General features: G+C 35.4%; 2 protein-coding genes across 3 annotated transcripts; one reads left to right on the top strand and one right to left on the bottom strand.

Moving 5' to 3' along the window:
• Positions 1–911: 911 nt before the first annotated feature.
• Positions 912–14,602, top strand: UGT80B1 (UDP-Glycosyltransferase superfamily protein). 2 transcript variants are annotated; one of them, XM_086253595.1, is made up of 15 exons: positions 912–1,802; positions 1,884–1,997; positions 3,607–3,764; positions 4,234–4,476; positions 5,069–5,180; positions 5,432–5,602; positions 6,332–6,395; positions 7,234–7,291; positions 7,401–7,578; positions 9,027–9,157; positions 10,635–10,737; positions 12,580–12,656; positions 12,972–13,019; positions 13,374–13,523; positions 14,263–14,602. In XM_086253595.1, exons 1-15 carry the CDS (start codon positions 1,733–1,735, stop codon positions 14,461–14,463), a joined length of 1,878 nt encoding a protein of 625 aa, XP_086109721.1. In that variant the 5' UTR covers positions 912–1,732; the 3' UTR covers positions 14,464–14,602. The 2 variants fall into 2 exon arrangements, with proteins under 2 accessions (XP_086109721.1, XP_086109720.1); XM_086253594.1 differs by having other exon boundaries at positions 3,592–3,764.
• Positions 14,603–15,875: 1,273 nt separating this feature from the next.
• LOC147277648 (citrate-binding protein-like) lies at positions 15,876–16,766 on the bottom strand. The gene is made up of 2 exons (XM_086255321.1): positions 16,494–16,766; positions 15,876–16,337 (listed from the first exon to the last, which is right to left on the bottom strand). The coding sequence occupies exons 1-2, from the start codon at positions 16,755–16,757 to the stop codon at positions 15,954–15,956; spliced, it is 648 nt and encodes a 215-aa protein (XP_086111447.1). The 5' UTR covers positions 16,758–16,766; the 3' UTR covers positions 15,876–15,953.
• Positions 16,767–24,083: the final 7,317 nt, after the last annotated feature.

Raw genomic sequence — 24,083 nt, 5'->3', positions numbered from 1 at the left:
GTATAGAGTGGGTTTTGTAGAGGCTGCATGTTAGATTTTAACTTCGAGATTTTGAGCGGAGCCCAAAATTTTGGAATTAAAACCTAATATAAAGCCGTTAAAGAAGAAAAATAAAAAAGACTTAATTAAAAACCCTAAATCACTACCGGTTTTAATCTAAGAAAGACTTATAAAATGGACTGTACTCTAAGTCACCATAATTATAACACCGTCATGTGGTGTAACAAATTCATGTATGACAATTGAGTGGACATTATTAATATTTTAATAGTAAAAATTTGTCGTCTACATATATTATAACATGTGCATTAGTAGTTACATCACGTAATAGTCCGCCCAAAATTTTGGAATTAAAACCTAATATAAAGCCGTCAAAGAAGAAAAATAAAAATACTTAATTAAAAACCCTAAATCACTACTGGTTTTAATCTAAGAAAGACTTATAAAATGGACTGTGCTCTAAGTCTCTATAATTATAACACCGTCATGTGGTGTAACAAATCCATGTATGACAATTGAGTGGACATTATTAATATTTTAATAGTAAAAATTTGTCGTCTACATATATTATAACATGTGTATTAGTAGTTACATCACCTAATAGTGTTAGGCTATACAAAATAATTTTTTCAATACAATGAGTTCACTCATAAAGAGCATTCGAACACTTAAATATGAACTTTTTCAACATGAATTATGACTTTTTTTTTTATTAAGGAAATCAACTGTAAATGTTATAATGTTATACTGAGCATAGAGTATAGACATAAAATTTGACTTTAATAGTTTTTTTTTTTTGACTTGATTAGAAAAGAAAAAAAAAAATAATCAAGTCAAAAAAAAAAAAACATTTGACTAGCCTGCCAGTCGCCAGTACAGTAATGTCCTTAAGTTTCTGGAGTCTTGTTTCTGTGAAACTCAGACAACATGAAGCTTACTTATAGTCTCCTTTCTTTAGCTTCTTCTATATAACCAACCCACCTCTCAAGTCCCAAAGACCCAAAATTTTCTTTAAATTTCTTCACTGTTTCAAGCAATTCCTCGACTTGCTTAGCACCTGAGTTGAAGAGCTATATTTTTTCTTGTTCATAGATTTAGTACCCAGAAAATTGGGTTGTGTTCTGTGGATTCTTTGCTTTCCGTTTCGGTCCCATCTCTTGCTCAACGTGAACTTTTCTTCAATTTGGGTGTTACTTTTGAGATTCAAAGGCGGTTTAAACTTTTGGCCACCAAACAGTCTATGCTTTGACTGACTGGTACTAGTGGTGGTTGCTGTTTTCGGTCAAAGTACAGTTAGCAGCAGAGCTGTCAATGATCTGCTTATGCAACAGCTAAATTTCGATAGTTTCGATTCTGGGTATTATTGTTGAAGGCTTTTAAACTTGTGGGACTGTTGGTGTGCTTTGTGGCTTTTTTTAAAGCTCTTCTCTGTCTTGTATTTGAGGTTTTGGATGTTGGGAACTGCTCTGGAAGGGTTTGAGAGTTGTAGTTTTGGTGGGGTTTTCTTGTTGTTTCTGATTTTTCACATTCTCAGCTTCAATTTTTAGTAGATTCATTTGATACTGGGAACTGATATTATAAGTTATTGCAGTTGGGGTCAGGTGGTGGGCTTAGTTGATGTTTATGTTACCTCACATTGCACATTATATGTTTAGATAGTAGGAACTGATATTAAGTTTCTCGGAGTTGGGGTTTGGTGGGTGTCTGTTGTTGAAGCTGTGAACCAGGTGCAATGAGGAGTAATGGGGTTGACCATCCATTGAAACGTTTTGAAGAGGAAGGTGTTAGCAGCCAAGAACAGAGTAAGGATTTTCAGCACACTTGTGGTATTTATGAATCAGTAGAAATGGATAATAAGTCTTCAAATGAACAATTGGATGCAGGTTCTTTCCGCGAGGAAGATAATCGGGAGACGAATTCGTTGCGGCCCTCTTCCTCTTCCGTTTTAGAGATTTTTCAGTCAAAAGAGTTCAATGTTGGTTCTTCACCTCGGAAAGGTCAGTGCCCACGTAGTCTGAGTTATAGTTGCTTTTATGTTTTCTTTGTTTGCTATGCATTTGAGGAGTAAAAATGAAGCCTTGCAGTGAAAAAGATCGACAAGGGTCTTTCTCTTTATTGCGAACCATATGCTTCTAACTTTTTGTAGCCAAAATGGATTAACTTCTTTTTTGGCCTAGAAACTTGCAATTAAGTATCACCAAATAACCAAAGTTTGTTGAATTTTATTGTATATACAATAGACAAAGGAGCTTTGTGTCCTAGCTTAGTATTCATCTAGCTTACCCGGAAGTTTATTTAGGCTTTATAGCTTAGAAATCAGAAATCACTTAGTATGTTCCTCCAAGGTGTAAATAGAAGTCAGAATTTGGAATACAGATGACTATATTGAAGTGGTAGAGCATAGCAAAAAGAAAAAAAAAAAAGAAGACCAAGATTTCCTTCCCACACAATATATTCAAACTATTTAACCAACGAAAGTCGCTAGATTTGAAATCTCATAATCCAAATGGAGCCAGAGGGGTTTTATAGGATAATATTACTATATCCATTCTTATTGTTGTGCCAACCCTGTTACTAAGCTTGTCAATGGATCGTATTATGATGTGATTATGATTTGATTAGTCAGATATGGATGGTGATTTCAATCCTACACAATCCGATTATTGCCTGTTCTCATGGGATGGGTTAAAACTTGTGATATGGTTCAGAGGAGAAGACCTTCTATTTGTATTTCCCCTCAATCATGTGTTATGTGTAAGGAGAAGACCTTCTATTTGTCTGTCCAATAAATATACTTAAGTTTTGATTACAATATCATCATTCTCAGCATTTTCTTCTACCTCGAAAAGTTGAAATGGTAATTCACTGTTTTCTTTATGATTGTGTAGATACAATGGTTATTGATCCTGAAAGCATGGTGGTCTTTTTTACTCAATGAGTTCTGATCTCCTTTGGAATTTATAATTTTAATCTTTCTGGATAAGAAACGAAGAATTTATTTAATAGAAGTCAATGAGTTACAATATAATTGTCCGGTCGCGGACATCACTATAAAACATTCTCTATATAAAAAAACAGTATACAAACTGCACTCAACAACCCGAAAACAAGCCTTGAATCAACAAAATGCAGCTCCCTAATCTGGACTAAGGATAAAAAATGGAGTGCCCCTAAATTCAATAGTTTCTGTGGCCCACAGGGATGCCCAAAACCTCATTCTGTGCCATAAAAGTGACACCTATTAAAATTTAGTTATTCAGGTTATGCAAAAGGTGTTTATGATTTTGGGGTTTAGGGTAATTTTTTCATCAAGGAAAAAAAAAAGAGAGCTAAATTTTAGTTGTAACCGATCTCGTCTAGAATTTAGTCCCAGACAGGAAGTTTCAGTGTAAGTTTGGGACACATACTTAGTGTTTGATGATGAGAATTGAGCCCAACACTTCTTCATGCCCACCCCAGATGTTGCTGGACCTTAACAGCATGCTAGGACCCTTTTGCCATATGTTATTTTGTTGCTTTTGTTTTACAGTGTATTTGATATATTTTTTTGGTCGAGTGTATGTGACTGATATATGCTCACTGATACCTAAGCATGTGTTCATGAAGGCTTGGATCATTGCATCACTTCACAGTCTTCACCTGTTGGCACTCACAAAGGCTTGCTAATTGGTGATCATGAGATTAGATTCTGTAGATCTATGACGGAGAAGAAGGAGACTCCCAGGCATGACCTAAAGCTGGATAGGCTGTCAGAGCGTGAAAAGGTAGATATCAAAATCACATGCCTGTGGTTGTGACTTTTGAGCTCCCGTACTCATATCTGCTCATAACTTTTCATTTGTCTAACTAAAGAAGGTACACCAGATGTGCTTTAAACATTACAAACATGATTATTTGGGCTAGTTTCTTTGATGCAACTGCATCTTCATGCTGAATAGATGCATGCAAAATGCAGTCTCCTAAATTTATTTGCAAAGTATGAGTGTATGACATAGTCCCTGTCTTACAGCATCTGATACTGCTTCAGTACGTGATGATCAAATAGGAATAATGGCATAACTAATCTAGCAGGTGCTACCACTGTGGCTGCTAGTTACCCTCCACCGTCTCCCAATTCATTATTAAAAAAATTTGCAGAGGGTTTTATTTACTCTTGTACATTTTCTTGTGGTTCATGTTTCATGTTTTGGTCTCCTTTTGGTTGATCATTATATTTCTTGTTTTGGTTTTCAGAAAAAGCTAATTGTTGAGATGGTCAAGATACAAAAGGATGGAACGGTAGAAGTTGATTTAGATAAAGGTGCGCCTGTTGCTTCTGAATTGTTAGAGCTCCACACTGTTGAAGATGTACCCATGAATCTTGATGATATGACTTCCAGTGCCACAAAACCAATTCCAAGGTTGAAAATTGCCATTCTTGTGGTTGGAACAAGAGGAGATGTACAGCCTTTTCTGGCCATGGCAAAGAGATTTCAGGCATGTTCAACATAATTGGTTGATTTTAAAATAATTGTCTTATCACGCAACTGATTTCTTACTCACATTTTTCTAACTATTTGTAGCTTTAACATCATCATAGCTTTTCACTGTGAAAGAATTAACTGCTTCTAAAACAAAATTTTATCAAGCAAGGTTACATTTATGATCCATGAACATATTGCTAGATAATTTATTGTAAATTTACATACACTCTGTGCATTTGTAACACATGTTTTCATTATTCAGATGTTCAGTTGTGCGTTTTCTACTTAGGTATCGTTTTGTTGGTCTACTGAGTGCATCCTAAAGTTTAGTTTCCACCACTTTATGTGAATATCACATCAGTTCTAAATTTTTGTGCTAAAAGGATGGTGGAGAGGTCAATAATTGGAACTTTGACCTTGTTATGAAATAGTTATAACTCTTGCCTGTATAGGTAGACATTGCTGATGCTAGGCTGTTAGGTATAATAAATTTATATGTCATTGCCATATTCCTATGTCCATTGTTTGAAAAATAGTGTACCTTAATTATCTAGATGTTTTCTGTATGTTTTAATTATTGTAGACACTGTGATGTTTTCTTGCAGGAGTTTGGTCATCATGTTAGGTTGGCAACTCATGCTAACTTCAGTGCATTTGTAAAGGCAGCTGGTGTAGAATTTTATCCTCTGGGCGGTGATCCTCGTGTCTTGGCAGGATGTAAGAGGTCCCTAATGTTAGAATTCCTTCTATCTTAGTAGACTGCAATTGAATATTTGACTATTGACTTCATCAAAATCAGCTAATTGCTATTGGTTGTTTTTTTCCAAAATTCAAGATTCCATCCCTTGGAGCTCTCATTTATGTCACTAATTGGCCCATATTTAACATGTATAAATAGGTTTAATGTTCCCAATTGCCCCCTCAAATGCTTTATTGACTAACTGGAATTGAGTGCCTCTTACTTTTAGATATGGCCAGAAATAAAGGTCTCATTCCATCTGGACCAGGAGAAATATCTATACAAAGAAAGCAACTGAAGGCTATTATTGAATCTCTTCTTCCAGCATGCACAGGACCAGATATAGAAACTGGTGTGCCTTTTAAGGCACAGGCAATTATTGCAAACCCTCCTGCTTATGGTGAGTACTTGAATGTTGAATATTTGATGTCACTTGAATTCAATTATCTTTCCCTTAAGTAAGTATTATTACAGTCTCAGGTTTAGAATGAACTTTTATTGACCATAAAATGTAATGGTTGTGGTCCTATTTGTTTTTCTAAATGTTACGTCATACATGTAGATGTTAAGAATTCATTTCAGATTTATTGCATCTTACACCATATTTTGTTCTTATACCTTACTATTCTAATTGAGAGCAATCAAAATTTTATAATGGATCCTCCTGTGTAGTATACATTGGATGTAGGATCCTATTGAGCTTGAAATCAGAATCTGTTTTCCCTACCATTTATCTAGGGGAGTATCACAGTAGCTGGATTGAAGACTTAAGTGCTTGCAAACCATGCACTGGAATATATACTTGGTAACAGAAGGTTGTAAACATATATTGGGCCTGAACTAATTGGGAAGTATAAACTATTTATAGGAGAATGGAACCTTATTTCTGGTGCGGTTTTAAGAAGTAACTAGATCTGTATCCATGGTTGCTAATTCCTAGTGCGGGGTGGAGAGGGAGGGGGGGTGGTTTATTCACATTTATGAACTTAGTCTGAACCTTTCCTCTTGTTATAGAAAACGATAAAGTGTGACTTATGAACTTTATACTTAACCTTTTCCTTTTCTTCTTAAATAAAAAGATAAAGTTCAATCATCAGAAACTTTTCTGAATATTTGATATGGGTTGCAGGACATACGCATGTTGCTGAAGCTCTTGGAGTACCCCTTCATATTTTCTTCACAATGCCATGGACGTGAGTTTTAACCACATTTTCCTTGCATTCTTTTGATACATAATAAAATACTGTTTACAAATTAAATATAACTAAATCTCTAAGAACAATAAATACCTGAATATATATATATGATGTATTTCAATTTTATTTTTTCCTCAAGAATCTATATGTTAGAACCAGAGTGGTGGTTAGGATAGCATTTTTACTAAGTCAACAATAACAAGGCCCACTTTCACTTTTTTACATGTGTCTTTAATATTATCCATGTGTATAGAGAAATGTTCTTCTGGCAGACACTATGGCATGTTACGCTGCTAGATTCTAGATCACTTGTTCAATAAGAATCCACTTGAGCAGTGGTTCAGATTCACATTCTAAAAAAGATGCCAGACTATTCAGTAAGAGAACATTTTGATATATATGCATGGTCCATCTCTAGGTAAGGGGCTAAGAAAAGGAGGCAACTTAGAGGTTTCTTTAGATCCAAGATTAAAACACTTTCATGGCTAGAATTAGAATTCTCCCATTTGAGTATATTAATCCTGACCGTAGATAGATATCTAAAGGCCTATGATTACCTCCGTTACCTTCATAAGTTTCTTCCTTATTTTGGATCTTAGGTATCAAGTATATGCAAATATAATTATTTGATATATACCATACGGAAGTGGAAAAGTTGGAAGAAGACTTTCTTGATCACATGGACTACATTGGGGTTTTAAGTTCACATGATGAAATTACTAAAAATAAGCTGATTACTTAAGTTTAAAAGCATGTTATGTTCTTGAATGCTGGTTTATTTTGTGTGGAACTCTTTTCCGTATTATGCCATCTTACCTATCTCTTCTATAGGCAGGCCTACTTATGAATTTCCTCACCCACTGGCACGTGTACCTCAAAGTGCTGGTTATTGGGTATGTTCTTCGTTTGGTGTTATACTTCTATTTATTTTATTTTCATATGTTTGAACCACTGGACTAATTTCTTGACAAACCTATTCCCATTTGTCCTTGCCACATCCAGCTTTCATATATTGTTGTGGATTTACTGATATGGTGGGGCATTAGGGGATATATTAATGACTTCAGGAAAAAGAAGTTGAAGCTTGCTCCTATTGCATACTTCAGCACATACCATGGATCAATATCTCATTTGCCAACGGGATATATGTGGAGCCCTCAACTTGTGCCAAAGCCAAGTGGTAAGTAATTTCGTAAGTATCATATATCATCCACTAGTCACAATGTGCGTAGAAATGTTGATATTAACATTTTTTAGGGCTCTGTATCATTTGTTCCCCCAAAGTTAGTGCGGTGCCGTTGAGTTATTCTTGGTTTATATTGTTGGTCCCTCTTCTGATAGCTTAAGCTTTTGGATCAATGATTTAAATAATGCGTTCATCACCTTGTGCCAGTAATAGATATGATGATTATTCAGTGAAACTGTGGTATCATGCTTTTGATGATGATGCTATCTTCCTCTTTACTCCTTTTGCTCAAGCAACATAGAGCATAGAGAGCAATTTATGATATTTCATTCTTGTTAGGTTATGTCAAATTGTCTACAGCTGAGATGTGTATTTTAATTTGGGTAGAAAATTGTCTACAGCTGAGATGTTTCATTCATATTAGGTTCTTTCTACATCTGAGCCTTTATGTTAAGTGGAGTAAAAAAATTATTTTCCTGCACATGTCTGAAAAGCTGCATCTTCCTCCTCTTTTGTGGACCTTATGTTACCCTACAAAAAATTGGAGTTGTATATTTGCGGCTAATACTTGTATAGACTGCCATCTATTCTTAAGCAGCACACATAATCTCTCCTTTTCCCCTGAGTTTTTGTTTTATTTTATTTTTCATTGTTTTTTTATGTGATTATAGGTACTATAATTTGAGTACCAAGAAACTTGTTTAATTGCGCTATCTATACTGTAGAAAACTAGTGACAAACTAAGACAATGATAGTTCTTCAATGCCAATTCCTATGCAATAATAAAAGTGTACTAATGAAGCTGACGATGAAGATTTATTTTCCTTTGCAAAGCAATTGCCAGCATGTACATGTGATCTTAGGTTTCGTGCTAATCTAGCGATTTCAAAACACTTTCTTCCCTAATTTCTTGAGAAGTAGTAATTGTTTATTATTTATAATAACAATTAAATCAAGTTTTTGAACGTCAACTTTGTATCGTTTCTTTTGTGTACACTATCCAATCATTTTACAGTAATTAGCTGATTGTTTTAATGATAAATTTACATCAAATACTTGATAGTCATCCTATCATATAACTGGAATAATGATAATTAACAGTTAGAAAGGAGATTCTCATGCATTGAATACCATTAGGTAATTATGAGTGGCTATCTTCTTTACATGCGGATGGCTGTAATAGTTTATTGTAACGATGATGACATGTTGGCTGACAATATGAAATTGAAAATTTTACTTGTATTTAAAGTGAAGGAAATGGTTACACAGAGACTATCCACTCTAGAATCTAAAGTTTAATGAACTTCATCTCAATGTGAATATGGCATCTGCCATTTCACACTCACCCACTGTCTCAGTCACTACCAGACTTAACTCCATATTAATGCAATGTTTTTGCTATGTTCTGTTGGAAGGTTTTGACTTCTTTTTAAAATTTTCAGATTGGGGCCCTTTAGTGGATGTTGTTGGTTACTGTTTCTTAAACCTTGGGTCGAAGTATCAACCTCAAGATGAGTTTGTTCAGTGGATTCAAAAAGGGCCAAAACCTATATATATTGGCTTTGGAAGCATGGTATGGTGATCTCACTAAAACTGTGTGAAGTAATACACAATGGAGTGTCTGTTCCTTTCTATTTTATTTATAAATTTTCTTCTGTTAGTTTCTTGTCATTTTTTTTCTTCAAAAAGTATGATAATTTGCAGAACATTTTCCTTGACTAATCTTCTCAACCAAATGAATAACCATGTAATTTCTCTAGATTAGTTACAGCATTCTCTTTTTGTGGTCTTTTAACGTGTCATTTATCTTCTGAGTTTGTAGTTGGTACAACATCTATTGTTTATGGATAAGAATAACCAAGGCCTGAACTTGGTACACAATCAAGTTGTTAAGGGCTTACATTGACTAAGAATAGTTAATCATTGATGCCTATGTAATATATGTAGCTTTACAATATATATCACATTTCAATTTCTGTATAGCATATTCAATGCCCTTTAGGGCCTAGTGTCACATCATCTCCCTTATAAATAAGGGTGGGAGGCGAGTTCCGGGATACAATCCTCGGCAGGTGTATGTCTTGTGTTCTTATCGTTTATAAAAAGATCAAAAGATAAAAAAAAAAAAAAAATGCTTATGATATTTGAAAAAAAACCATGTTGATATAAGCTCCTGTATGTGATGCCTTGCTCTGTTAGATAAAGAAGGGTAAATTCTAGTTAATCTAATCTTATATAGAATCTGGATGGACTGGGGGGAGGGGGGGGGGGGGGGGGGGACTAGGATTTGGATTCTCCGCTGTCCTTGTTTTGCTTGTTGCAATCCTATCCGTGTAATATAAATCCAAGGTTGTAAATAAATAGATGTTTCTCCACTCATACTCAAAAAGTGCTATGAATCCATTTATCCTATTGCTCCCTATCCTTGGATAATAAATACATGGTTAAGATTGAAAGTCAAGGTAAAACAAGAAAAGAAAAAACAAATAGAGGATCTAGATCCGGGGGCACAATCATTTCTTGAATAACTTTGATCGAATCATTAGGACAGTTAATATATAACTCCAGCGCATATTAGCTTTGGTACCTTGCTAATGTTAGCATAGTTTCACATCGCCTAGGTACCTCTGGAATATGTAGTATAGTACATGGGCACCAAGCTGTTTTGGAAGGATAAGTTCTACCAATGGGTTTAATAGCTAATCTTACCAATCATTTCTGAAAATGAGGATGTTCCTGCCTTTGCATATACTTGAATTTTCTACCACTATATTTCTGTCCTTGCATGTATTTCCGTATGGTCATAATGAACACAATAAAGTGCATTTTCTTTCTGAAGAGGGTGGTTGTCTGCACTAATGAGGAATTAGCGACTAGATATTTGCCGTTGTGGCTGATAGTTTTTTCTTATATTGTACTACTTTCATATCCATCTTTCTTTCTGTTTACCTTTTAATTCTTGTCATGATTCACATTTGTGGCTGAAAAATATGTTTTCATCATAAATATTGAAAAGACTGTAATCAAAATTTCACCTGTTGTTTGTTAAGCCCCTTGAGGATCCCAAGAAAACTACGGATATTATATTGGAGGCGTTGAAAGATACAGGACAGAGAGGAATAATTGATAGAGGTTGGGGGGACCTGGGGAACTGTAAGTGTCTTTTTTTTTTTTTTTTTTTTTTTTTTTTATCTAATTAATTTTCATGCTTCTTTTCATCTGCAAATTTCTTGGAAATTCCACTGAATGGTTAAGTTATTTGTGTACTGGTTTCAAGTAATACATAATTTGGTTTATAAATTAATGTATCTGTCGCAATAGCACTGACTATATCATCATTATGGTTAGAGTCACCTCTTTCCCTACATTTTGCTTTTTTTTGTTTTTTTTTTATTTTTTTGGCAAGTAGCAGTAGGGTTCTAATTTTTTTTTCTTGGGATGCTACTTTGATGGATCATGTAGTTGAAAGGGAGACGTGATAAAAGATATTATTAAGATGGAAATGGAAGCTGGGGAATTTCATTAAGGTGATGGGAGTATTTAACATTAGGTGATCATTTTGCTGACTAAAATACATTTGGGGAATGAGAATGGAAAGAAATTTTCTTTAGTCCCAGGATATTCGCCTTGCATAACAAAGAATGCACTCAGGTGAAGTACATTCTGGAATATTATTAATAAGAAGCACCTGTCATTAATTTTCACTTCCGTTCCAAATTATTTAAAACACTGGAATTATTTTATTTTATTTTTTTTAAAAGAAACAAAAATGTATTAACTCAAAAGCCATGTACAATGCGTGGTTGAGAAGTCTACTAGCAACTTACAGTAAGAAACAGTAGGACCAAACACTCTAATCTAACAACAGAATAAGAGTCAGCAAAGAACAAACCGAACCACAACAAGCAAGCATCATTCCACCACAGCTAGCAAATCCAGCAAAATATTTGAATAGGAAACTAAATTCTGCAGAAAGTGATGCCCACAAGGGTAAGCAAAATCTAACTCAATCCCAAAGTTCTTCTACCCCATCTTCCACCCCAACACTGGAATTATTTTAAGCAGAACAATCCATTTATCTGATTCTATCTCCTGGTAGAAGGAAAAAGAACAAGGACAGCAGCAAATCTCAAGTAGTCCATAATTGATATTTCTGCACAAAGATGTCTACTAGAAATGAGAGAATGGGGTTCTCTATTCTTAGGTGCTTTGAAGCACCCATTGGCTATGTATTGAATTGTGTCATCAGGAGACCTGAAACAGGAAATTGATTAATAGAATGTTATGGTGATATAGAATTTTTATGTATCATTTCTTCAACTCTTGAGATTTGAATGTTATGGTGATATAACTCCTGTGTTTGGTAATTCTAGGAAAGTAAACTAGGAATAACCTTTTTATTTTCATTCCCATGTTTGGTTTGTGCAGGAATTGGAAATAGAAATTGTTCAATTTTTCAATTATACCCTCATCTATTATATATATAAAGAATGAAGGTATAATTGGTATTTTCAAATATTAGAAGGGGTGTATTTGTCTAGAAAAAGTGTAATAAATGCTTTCCCAAGAGGAGGGAAAACAAAACCTAAGTTGGAAGTAGGGATTCATTTTCCCTGTTTTGGGTGCATCAGATTCCCATTGGCCAGGAAATCATTTCCCATCCCTGCATTTACCAAACGTGGGAATGGAATTGATTTCTCATTCCCAAGCCTCCAAAACTTGAACCAAATGGGCCCTTAGAGTATGAACTCTCTCTCTCTCCTTCCTCCCTCTCTCTCTCTCTCTCACATTTTTTTATATTTCCTTTCTGTGTTTTAAATTTTTAGTTGACTACTCATGTTTGTTTGCTTTTTTGTTGGTGACCAACTACATGTTTGTTCTAGTAGTATTTACAAAAAAGAAAAAAGGAAAAAGACAATCAGTTGTAGTCACTTGCTTTAAAATAATGAAATAGCATAAGACTTTTTTTCCTCTAATTTGATTTGCATCTTGCAGTAACAGAAGTATCTGACAATGTTTTCCTATTGGAGGACTGCCCTCATGATTGGCTGTTTCCTCAATGTTCAGCAGTGGTGAGTGTCAAGTTTAAGGGAACTTCTAGACATGGGTGACTTTTATTAATTGTTAATTTGTAGCATATGGATTAGATAGTTGCTGCTAAATGGTTCCATTTTTGTTGTTTCTTTTTTGACTAATTAATACTACCTGTAGCCTGTAGAGGAACTGGACAACTTCTGAGTGATCGTTCATTATAAACTATGGTTAAATCAATAGAATAAAGTTGTAGAGAATGATTATTACTGCATGCTTTTGTTAAATATTTTATGGTTTAGGGTTTAGGGATGGTCAGCTAACTTGAAGCTATACATACTACCACAAATATGCAGGTCCATCATGGTGGTGCTGGGACCACAGCCACAGGATTAAGAGCTGGGGTAATTCTTTTCAGTCAGTGTAGTCATTCGAATATCCTTGATTTCTGGGAGTTATCTTTACAATTTTCTGAGACATTTTTTTATGAAGCCACCTGGGCCAGGTCAGGTGTTAAGGGTGGGGCGGAGTTGGGGTAGTTTCTCAATTCAAATCTAAGAAAAAAAAAAACACAAAAAGAAAAGTATTTTGTCATCAGGGTTTTGAAAGGAATTTATTTGAGTGATTCAACCTTTATATGATGGAAGATAACTTTTAGTCATACAATTACAATTGATCACCCATTTCCAATGATCTATGAAAACTAATATCAATGTTTACTTGTTGAATATTATCTAATGGAATATTACAAAATACAGTGTCCAACAACCATAGTGCCATTCTTTGGAGATCAGTTCTTCTGGGGCGATAGGATTCATCACAAAGGGCTGGGACCTGTACCAATACCTATATCTGAGCTCAGCATTGAGAGCCTTTCAAATGCTATTAAATTCATGCTGGAACCAGAGGTATTTCTGATGCCTATTCATGAACGAAATATATATCCTTTTGAAAATTATATGTTTATTATCATTTGAATGAAGAATTAGCCAAAGAAAAAAAAAAATCTCATTAAAGAAATTGATGGGTACAGTGGCATATAGGAATAATTGTACTATTTTGAATTTTCAAGTCTCAACTCCCATGCAGTTCATTATTCTAGTTATTTCTCAAAGTCACGACAACTAGAGATTGTGATGTGATTGCTCTCTTCATTCTTAGTATCTGGTTCTTATTGTATTAAAGTCCATATAAGCTAATCAACAAGAGTAGTATTAGACATGATTAGACCTCAAATGCTCAAGTTGTTGCCTGTTAGGAAATGAGCCAAACAAGTATCAAGCTAACAATGGGCATGAAATGATTTCATAAAACTTGAAGTTTTTGCTACATTTTGTTTGTTTCAACAGGAATTATTGTTTCTTAACTAGAAGTGCACAGCACCCTTGTAATGCTTATATTGTTGGGTGCTCAACTCATCTTAGTCAAGCACATAGCAGTGACCTTTCCTATCAAAATAAACAAGCACAGCAATGACCTTATTTTTGTTCTTATCCTTCACATAGTGTTTTTTTTTTCCTATCCATCTCACGATATATGGTTGAGCTTTCCTCTTTTATAGTATGAGAAAGTCTTGGTTACTCTGAAAATGCTGCATCAACATAGCATCACATGCATTGGTTCTAACCAGGACTTGAACCATCCTAGGTTAAATCTCGAGCACTAGAAATAGCAAAGTTGATAGAGAATGAAGATGGTGTTGCAGCTGCAGTTGATGCATTTCACCGACATTTGCCTCCTGAGCTACCAATGCCAACTGCATCTTCAGAGGAAGATGAACTTCCAAGCAATTTGCAGTGGTTCTTTCTCCAAATTGAGAAGTGGTGCTGCCCGCCATGTGGGTTGTAGAAGTCCTGCTTTATCTTGTACTGTTGTATAGACTTGTTTCTTTTTGTTTTTTTGTTTTTTTGTTTTTTTAATATTCATATCATTTTAATTTGGCATTTCATTCATTTCATTTATGGGTTCCCTGTGTGGGTTTGATTGATTATATTGTTTTACACACGCCGGTAGGTTTCTCTCACTGCTTGTGTAAGAGAATTAGATTGCCTCAGTCTTCATTTTCAGTTGGAAAAACTGACAAGTGTGAATATAATTCTGCTGCATTGAGCTTAACTAAATTAAATCAATTTTTGGTTCCCTGTTTCTCATTGTTTGCTTCAATTTGCATTGTGCCAATATTATTGACTTAAGAAATGTAAGTACTTGGGTTCGGAAAGGATCCAACTCAGCTTGAGTGAAAGGATAATAGCTCTGTTGTTTTGATGTATCCCAAACATCTTTTCGAGAATGTAAATCCTATATCGGGTATGCCAAGCCTTCCATAACAATATAGATAGGACCTTAGGCCTCAACACATTTTGCCAATTGGTTTGAGTAGGATGTTCTAGTTATACATGGTGTAAGAGCCCAACGACAACGCCTATTACACACCACGTGAGGGGTGTGCTGAGAATGTGAATTGCATATCGGGTATGTCAACCTGGCATAGTAATATGTAAGATCTTAGATCTATCCACATTTTATCAATTGGTTTTGGGTAGGATGTTCTAATTTTCCCGCTTCCGAGGTGCAAGCTCGAATCTTGGTTTGCAAGAACACTTTAGTCTTAAGACAGGACAGGGCCAATCATGTTTGGCAATAACAGCTTTGTTATTACAAATTGATTTTTATATGTAGATAATAACCGGATGCATGGCTCAAGCTGGTATGCCATTTACTACCTTGTATAAATATGGCGCAGGTTAGCAATTTTTTTCCTTTGATTGCCATCACAAACTCTGTACTTCTTGTGTGCATTTCTTGAACTTTTCCTGTTTGTACTTCTTTAGTTATATATATTCATTAAAGAAAAAGAGAAATCACACATTTATGGGTTTGAAGACCAGTAACAAATTACAGATATGGATTGGAGGTATCATGAAATACAAACTGATGTTTGCTTGTAGAGATAGTTCATCACATATTTGGAATAAGATTGGTTGAGTCACTGCAACACTTCAATCATGAAGCATATTAGCAACTGCTTATAGAAAGAGTCCATCAATTTTATCACACCTCGAGATAGTTTATTCAGAAATTTTATTGAAAAAAAATAATTAAAAAGTTCATTTAGCAACTTGGATGGTTAGGATATTTTTGTATCTTGCACTGTTTCCTGTATGGTTATCAAAACTATTTTTCCACTTGAAGATCAACTTTAACCGAAATAGAAGCAAGAGAGAGGGTTGTATGAGTTCTAGTAAAACCATAGTTTTGTACTTCATTAAATACATAGTGTGTAACAGTACATTTAGCTACTAAGCTAGTAAATAGAAATATTCTAATATTGATTCCTATCATTTTTTGTAAAGTTTGATCTCTTTCCACCTTGATTCCATGTAGTTACTCGAATTAAATGGTGCAGCATAAACCCCACATTTGAAATACAGGTCCCCTGGTCCCTGATCTTTCACCACAAACTTTTGGACACTGTCAATGAAAACTATTATCTTCCCTTTGTCAACATTGTGGATTATGTTTACTCGGAACCATTTATCGTAGAGATCAGTAGCTACTAAATTGTATCTGTAGTATCTGATATCTCCATCATACATCCTTAGTTGTAGAGATGTAGCTCCCTCAGTTGCACCATGGATCTGCACTATTGTAACCCCAGAAGTACCATTTGGCACAAAAGCATAGCCTTCAAATTGCCAAATTCCAGAAGAGTAGTCATGTCCCTGCATGATAACCCAAGTAAGAAAACTAGTTATAATTGTATTGCCATAGAGGGAAATGCATGGTGAGGAAATGGTCGATAGAAAGGTGACTATATTATAGACTATAGCATTTCTTTGCATGAATATGTATGTAGAGTGGTAGAGAGAGATATATACCGCGATGCGTAGTTCTCTCCGTGGCCTGGTTGTGCTGTCTGTTTTGAAGGGCTTGTCATTGTTGTAGATCCAGAAACTTCGGACTCCATCTTTGTAACTGTAACGATCATCAAGTGGTTCATTATATGGTTTTTGTAACTTGAAGTTGTGTTCTGTTAGTGGCACAAGGGTGAATCCATCAGTAGGATCAGCAACACAAACATAAAGGTCTTTGAAGAAGCTCAATAGGAGCAAGGGAAGAAACTTGTAGTAAAAGGAATTCATCTTTCTTGAATTTATGTTTGGAAATTGAGGCTGTGGGAAATGGATACACACCTAGAACATGACAAGCCTATTTATAGTAACAAATTGATAATTGCTTTCATGCTCTGGTTCCTGTTCTTTTGCTGCTATTGCTTATCACAAATTTCCGCAGTTGGACTTCAAAGTGGTAATTGCACCAAGATTCTGTTTGTATGTGCGTGCATATTAATTTATTTGGGATAAATGTCAATTTTTCATATGAATATTACCTTGTCGGATCATTAAATCCAGACTTAGCATTCACCTTCCTCCCATCTCAGAATTCTTATCATTCTTTTTGTATTTTTATGGACTGCACAAGTTAAAACGCTGGTCTAAGACTCAAGGCGGGGAGTTGTGTTAAAGTTAAATACTTTATGCTGTTTTTTTTTTTTTTTTTTTTAAATATAACACATCTATTTTAGTATATTGCCTAATTGGGATAACTTGGCAGAGTGTGACACGTTAGTGGCTAATATATATGGTTATCTCTTTGTTTTAGGCTGACATGTTTGGGAAATTTAACCTAATGACCCACTCAGCCACCTCTTGCTTTTATAACCCCGCTTTTTTAAACATTACTTTTATAACTCTTTTGGTCAATTTTCAAACTAAATACCCCTCAACCCCCCTAGACCCACTTAGCCCCCCATTTTTGAATATAATTGACAAGATGAACTAGTTGTAGCCATGACCAAAAAAAAGAACTGGTTGTAGCACCACGTGTCGGCCAAATTGTAAAACCCAATTTTGGTATGTCACAGTGGCACTACTTTGAGAATACCCGAAACCTTAACATCCGTAACCCAAGTGTTAAAACTAAATACCCTCAAATTAGGTTAAGCCTTTGGTTTAAATAAAATGTACTGGATCAGAGTAATTAAATATATTACGAAAAAATAAGAGTGAAATTAATACTTTTAATAAATGACCAACCCCCCTAAGTTACGATAGTTTAGGGTAACCTTGATGTCAATCCTCGAATCATGTGCACGTGATAGCGGCATGTATTTTAAGATCCCGAGAGTACAACCCTCATACTTTGTGTGTCAAAATCTAAGTCCCTTAGAATATGTTAAGCCATTTTGTTTCAAAAATTGGGTTGGACAAGAGATAAAAATGAGCAACAGAAATAAAGCATTACTTAATTAAAAACTTTATAACAAAACCAACCCTTTGAGATTACATATGGAACAAATGCAACCCGAATTATATGTTAGGTTTGAAAACCACAAAACCTTTCACAGTGAAAAATATAGTGAAAATTCTTTTTTGTTGGATTATTAAATTATGCAAAACAAGTTCTTCAAACTTTTACTTTGAAATTCTTTCAAAATATTTATGACTCGGCTATACAGTAATATAATTATAAATATGCAATTTCATAACAAATCATTCATACCTGATGGTCGATATACAATGGTACAACTATGACCAGCTATTAAAAGAAATAGCATCCATAGTAAGAGTGTCATGGTAAACAGAAATAAGAACTTGTGATTGAGATACCGTATCACTACCACTTGATCAATCATGGGTCCCCGCTTTGCACAAGCACACGTAGCCTCCCTATAATGTATTGGCTTGGCTAACCTCCTCATAATGTGCTGATCAATTCTTCTAGAAGGTTTATGGTGCATTTGGTATCGTTTTACAAAACAGTTTTTCATTTTACAAATTCAAAAAATAATAAAAATGCATTTGGGCTTAAACATACATAACATGTTATTGCCCCTCCGGTGAGATTGCATGCATGTCGAGTCATCTCTGCTTCTCCTTAGTGTGACTCTCAGCAATAGATGGGCCTAATCGACCGTACAATGTTGTTCATGGGCCTTGGGGCCCATTTGGTCTACCGAAAGCTCATTTAGTTTCCAATTGTGCTATGTTCAACTCGTTCTAACCTAATTGCCTTGAAAAGCCTATAAACAACAAAAACAAAGTAAAATCTAGAAAAACGATGATATTTAGGAAGCTAAGTGAGGGAATAAGTGTATAAAAAGAAGGTGTAAAATACGTCCAATACCTGGTTGGCAAGAAAGACATAGGGAATCACTTTCTCGTGTTGGGATAAGCGTTGTAGGCATAATGAACCACATGAAGTCTTATGATCGCACAAAAATGTCATTTCGGTGCACACTCAGTCCAACTTCTTCGAAAGTCAACCAAAACGTGCCTGGTTGGTAAGAAAGACATGGAGAAGCACTTTCTCATGTTGGGATTAGCGTTCTAGGCCTAATGATCCACATGAAGTCTTATGAATGCAGAAAACTTCATTTCGGTGTACACTCAGTCCAATTTCATCAAAAGTGACCCAAAACGTGCCTGGTTGGCAAGAAAGATATGAGAAAACATTTTCTCATGTTAGGATTAGCATTGTAATAAACCACATGGTATACTGAGGATTGAGGAACCCGGCCATTAATTAAAAGATTAGAGTCGAGATATTCTTAAAGTCGAAGTTACCACTTGGCTATCATCATCCAAGAGTTTGAAAGAAAAGACATGTGCATTAGTCACTTGTTGTACAAGTCACCAATTTGTGTCTTGATGTATTTACTGAATAAAGTGTTGAAAGTGGTGCACGAAAGCTAATCACATTGATTTTGAAAGCATACTTTAAAATATAAGCTATCAACTTATATCAAAATGGGCAAATCATTCATAAACTTACCCTGGTTATGAATGAATCAATGAACCCTAGAGGGGAGTATAGTGGACCAAAAGGAGTTGTCCATGAAATCTATCGTTGCACCCCAAAACCGGCCATGCAACAGAGGCACCAATCTTGAGAATACCCGACACCATAACCCTTGTAGGTTACTCTTTTTGGCTTTAAAGTAGGTTGGATTAGAGTATTTAAGTACACAGCGGAAAAATGAGTGATAACTTAAAAACGTTTTCACAAAATACCAACCCCCCAAGGTTACAGCAGTTCACGGTAACTGTTGACTATTTTGTACAACTTGTTTTACTTGAAATTTATAAATGAATATCAAGTTGTAGCTCGCAAATATACGAATTGCTTGAGGTAAGCATAACGTATAAGTACGAGGTCGATCCCACGAAGAATGAAATTGGTAGTAGTACTAATTCACTAAACTTGCATTTATTGAAAGCAATAAAAAGAAAGGGGTTGAGAAGTGAGTTCTATCCTAAGTGCATAAACATAAAATAACTCCCATTATCATGTTAGTGTTCAGAATCCACCCTAAATCTCAATTTCTACCCTAACTAAGTTAAAGTTTTGCGTACCAACTTGGTTTCGCTAGTGCCTAGTGGCAACTGCTATTAACAGATTATGTTTTCTTAAGCAAGAACTGGAGGCTTCGGTCGGCTCAACAAAGCTACTAACTATACATGTTCCTATAGCTACAACTTGCTACCCTAAGTTTACATATACAAAGTTATTAAGCTTTGTGAAACGAAAAAACATGTAAATTATAGCGGTAAGACAAAGCATCCTTTACTCTTTACAAAACTAATCCCATTGTTACTTATGAATTTAATGTCTTTCACTATTTTACACCAAATCCTAACAATAACTAGATGGATTACACTCTTGGACGACCAATTTTTGAGAATAAACAACTAGTATGCAAATAATTGAATTAGGATTAAGACAATTATCATGCTTCTAAGGTTTTTTTAGAACTTCGAATTAGGGTTTCATCCAAGTTCTAGCATGGCAATGAAGTTCTTAACTAATTTTTGTAAAAAGATGGATTAGATCCATAACTAAAAAGAAAAGAAAAGACATAATTGAAATAGAAGATTAAATAAGAAAAAAGTATTTTAATTAATAAAAATAAAAGTTGGAGTACAAGGAAGAATGAAGAACAAAGCTAGGGAGGCTGGCGGCTTGCTCTTCCTTCTCTTTCTCTCTTCTTGCGCCTTCTCCTCTCTCAACTCTCTCTTAACTATGAAATTTGAATTCTAAGAAGTGATGTGAGAATGAGAGGTGAGGTGCTCATTTTATAGGGGAAGATTTCCTAGCAGTGCTAGGAGAAATAACTTGGGAAGCAAGTAGGAGGTGCGGCAAGGGGTGTGTGGCAAGGAAAGCTTGTCGTGCACTCCCTCTCGAGCGGCAAGTCACTAGGAGGCGGCAAGGGTGGTGGATCGGGCCTTGTAGTGGTGTATGTGCATAGTTGGGCCACCGTGTGCGGCAGGCCTTATGGTGGTGCCCCTTGGAGTTTTGTGGGCCGGCTTTGAGTGATGGTGGTTGTGGATGCTCATTGTGGGCCTTGTTCGTATGCTTGTTGCCCTCTAGTTGTCTAATTGTCTCTCTTGGTCCATTCTTCCTTCTTGTGTATTCGGGAGCCCAATTATATCTCCAAAATTGTACATTTCAGCTCATTCTCTCCATTATGCCCTAAAAATACAAAAATAAACAAAAACCTAAAAAAATATCGATTTCAAGCAAGCTATGTGAGGGAATAATTGTATAAAAAGATGGTATAAAATGTGTCCAACAGTAACCTTAAAAAATAAATACAAGACTCGTAAACCAAAAGAGTCAAATAAAAGATTTCAAAACAAAATAAAAACACTACTGTAAAAGCTAATAAAGGTAAATAGTTCATGTGACCAACTCCAAACAACATAGAGAGAATCACCAAAACAAGGGTCGACTCAAGAAAACAACTGAGCGGGATCACCTATGATAAACATGAAGTTGACAAGTCCAAGTATGTTATTCTCGATCCACGACTTCTATCCAAGTTTGTCTCTTCACTTTGCCTTGTTCTTGTCAATATGTTAAACTTCGTTGATAACCACTTGATCTCATTTTCTAATTTTGATTTATTTTAATAACTCGTTAGTATATGAATCCAATGGTGTATAGATCATATAAAACGAGGTCGATCCCACAAGAATTATATGAACTAGTATCCTAGGCTATCCCCTCCTCCTGTAATTCCATTTCCAAGTTTCCCACTTACTTTATTAATTCAATAAGTCCCAATTGTTTATAATCATAAATTTATAATGAATCCCAATTATCAATAACTCGAAATTGGAAAGCTTCAACACCATGGTCATCAAATCAAAAGACAAGCTACTCATTTATATTTGGTTTGATTGTCCCCAAAACAGGAACCAACATATTTTACATAGGTGGTCCAATCATTAGACACTTAACAATAGATAGACAATCATTGCACCTATACTTAGAAGTTAGAACTGTACAAAGAAAATCATCTAAAAATATATCAGCCAACTACCCCAGTTTAACAAGCCTACATTTAAAGTAGCAAGATAAAAAACTAAGCAAGACCCTGCCAATAGATCTACTCGAATACTCAAATTCACACTGCCCCAATTTATAAATTTCACATAAAATTTTGATAGATTCCTGACAAAACCAAGACAAACTGTAGGTATACAAAATTATCGTCCAACTGCTCTTTTAATTGAAATAGAAGGAAGTATTCTAACCTGCGACTCATATGCAAGGGTTGTGTCCTCAACTATTTCCTTCATGTACCTCATGACATAATATCCACATTCAACACCACCCAGTTGCTTAGGACACTACACACGAGCAAAGGAAATCACACAGAGTTATACTTAATTAATTAGTCCAATGTCCAAGACATAAGCAGCTTAAAGACTTAAGTAATACATAGACACTTACATAGAAATGCTTCCAAGTTGGTGTTTAAGACCTTTCCTACCCGTAACCCCATTAAATTGCTTAATAGCACTTGATCACCAAAATATCAATTCAAGTTATATTTCACAAGTTAATATATAATGCATATTATGTAAGAGGGTGCATATTAATAGACACTTACGTCTTCACGACATCCATCTAGCCTGGGTTACTGATTTGTCAGGGAAGAGGGTCTATGATGTGGACCACATACTTTTCTTCTTTAATGATTGTCAAAATTCAATGGTTACTGCCAAATTGAATGATACTTAGCATGACACTACACAAGAGCATAAAACTAGCATTAAAACATCAGACAGTTGAGGGTTACCTAGCATTGAATGACACTAAAAAGACAGATCGCATTTTCCTTGCTAGAACCTCTCTGCTAGATAGGTTGATCTCCGATCGGATTTCCAACTCCCACAGAGATGCGTGCCGGGTCCACCAAAACAACCATGTCAATCATGTATGATTTGACCAGCCTATTGTACAGGTGCCTATTAATGTTTTTACAATGCATTTGTATCATAAACCGTTCAAGGTGAGAAAAAAAAAAACCACAAAGTAGTTGAATAAACTATGCATGTGGCTGAAAGAGTACAATTACCTCATGTACATAACTAAGCATGTGGCTAAAAGTTCCTTATCTCTAGTAAGCCAATAATATCATCTTTTAATATATAAAGTCTGCCTCCACGTCACTACTCATGACTTTGCCACTAGTGACCATTGCTTCCGTTGCAAATCGATACAACAACTTTCATTGCTTCGGGACATGTTTTTCGGTTGCTCCTTTCTTGAATAGCCCCTTCACCATGGCAGGAACCTGCTTTTTCTGTTTATATGGTATCAAAGACAAAGAAATATGCATGTTAGTGAAAAACATGTAACCTGCTGAAATTGGTACTACACAAGTGACCTGAAGTTGGTATTTACCTTGTCGTTCCCAACCATAACAAATTCTTAGGGCCAAGCCACATGGCTTCCAACAGTCTGTCTAACTGTGATTAACTCGTCCCTTACCGGGAATGGAAGAAAGGATTCTTCCTTGTTGGGAATGTCAATTGGAACCCTCATGTTTCCCTCACCCAAGGGAACACCGTGTACTATGTAGGATGTCATATCAATCATTGTACCCCACGCAACAATGTTAGTGACATCTCCTACTGCCAGTTTGCACGATTTCCCCAACAAAAACATAACAACTCATAAGGCTAAACCTAAAATAGTGAAACCATAGTTTTCTTTGGCTTTGAAATAATCAACTCAACTATATTACTTGTCATATGAAAATATGGCACCAAAGAATCATATGTTACCTTCATTGCTGCTTTTTCCACCGACACTACTTCAACTTCTTGAACTTTATCTTCAACATCAACAAGTGCAGCCTTAGCCTTTTCCTGGAACTTATTTTGGTGTAGACACATTGTTCATTGACTCCAACTTCTTAATTTTGTCCAACAGCTACCTATTGTTCCTTTGCAATATAGCCACTAGGTCTGTCTTACTCATGATCATCCCATCCCTAAGGTTTTTTGGGATGTTGAGGTACACCGAAAGATTGATATTCCCCCCCCCCCAACCCCTGACCCTACCGGCATGCTTCGGAATATCCAATGTCATGGATAGAACATCATTAGCACCTT

The sequence above is a fragment of the Dryas octopetala genome, chromosome 8 (genome assembly GCF_963921425.1).
Source record: "Dryas octopetala chromosome 8, drDryOcto1.1, whole genome shotgun sequence".
In the NCBI taxonomy this organism is placed as follows: domain Eukaryota; kingdom Viridiplantae; phylum Streptophyta; class Magnoliopsida; order Rosales; family Rosaceae; genus Dryas; species Dryas octopetala.
This window is presented reverse-complemented; position numbering and strand designations above follow the sequence as displayed.

Coding starts and splice junctions, on each gene's coding strand:
- UGT80B1 (XM_086253594.1), top strand. CDS start 1,733: ATGAGGAGTAATGGGGTTGACCATCCATTGAAACGTTTTGAAGAGGAA. Junction 5,603..6,331: donor TGCAAACCCTCCTGCTTATG/GTGAGTACTTGA, acceptor TATGGGTTGCAG/GACATACGCATGTTGCTGAA. Junction 9,158..10,634: donor ATATTGGCTTTGGAAGCATG/GTATGGTGATCT, acceptor TTGTTTGTTAAG/CCCCTTGAGGATCCCAAGAA.
- LOC147277648 (XM_086255321.1), bottom strand. CDS start 16,757: ATGAATTCCTTTTACTACAAGTTTCTTCCCTTGCTCCTATTGAGCTTC. Junction 16,338..16,493: donor GGAGAGAACTACGCATCGCG/GTATATATCTCT, acceptor GTTATCATGCAG/GGACATGACTACTCTTCTGG.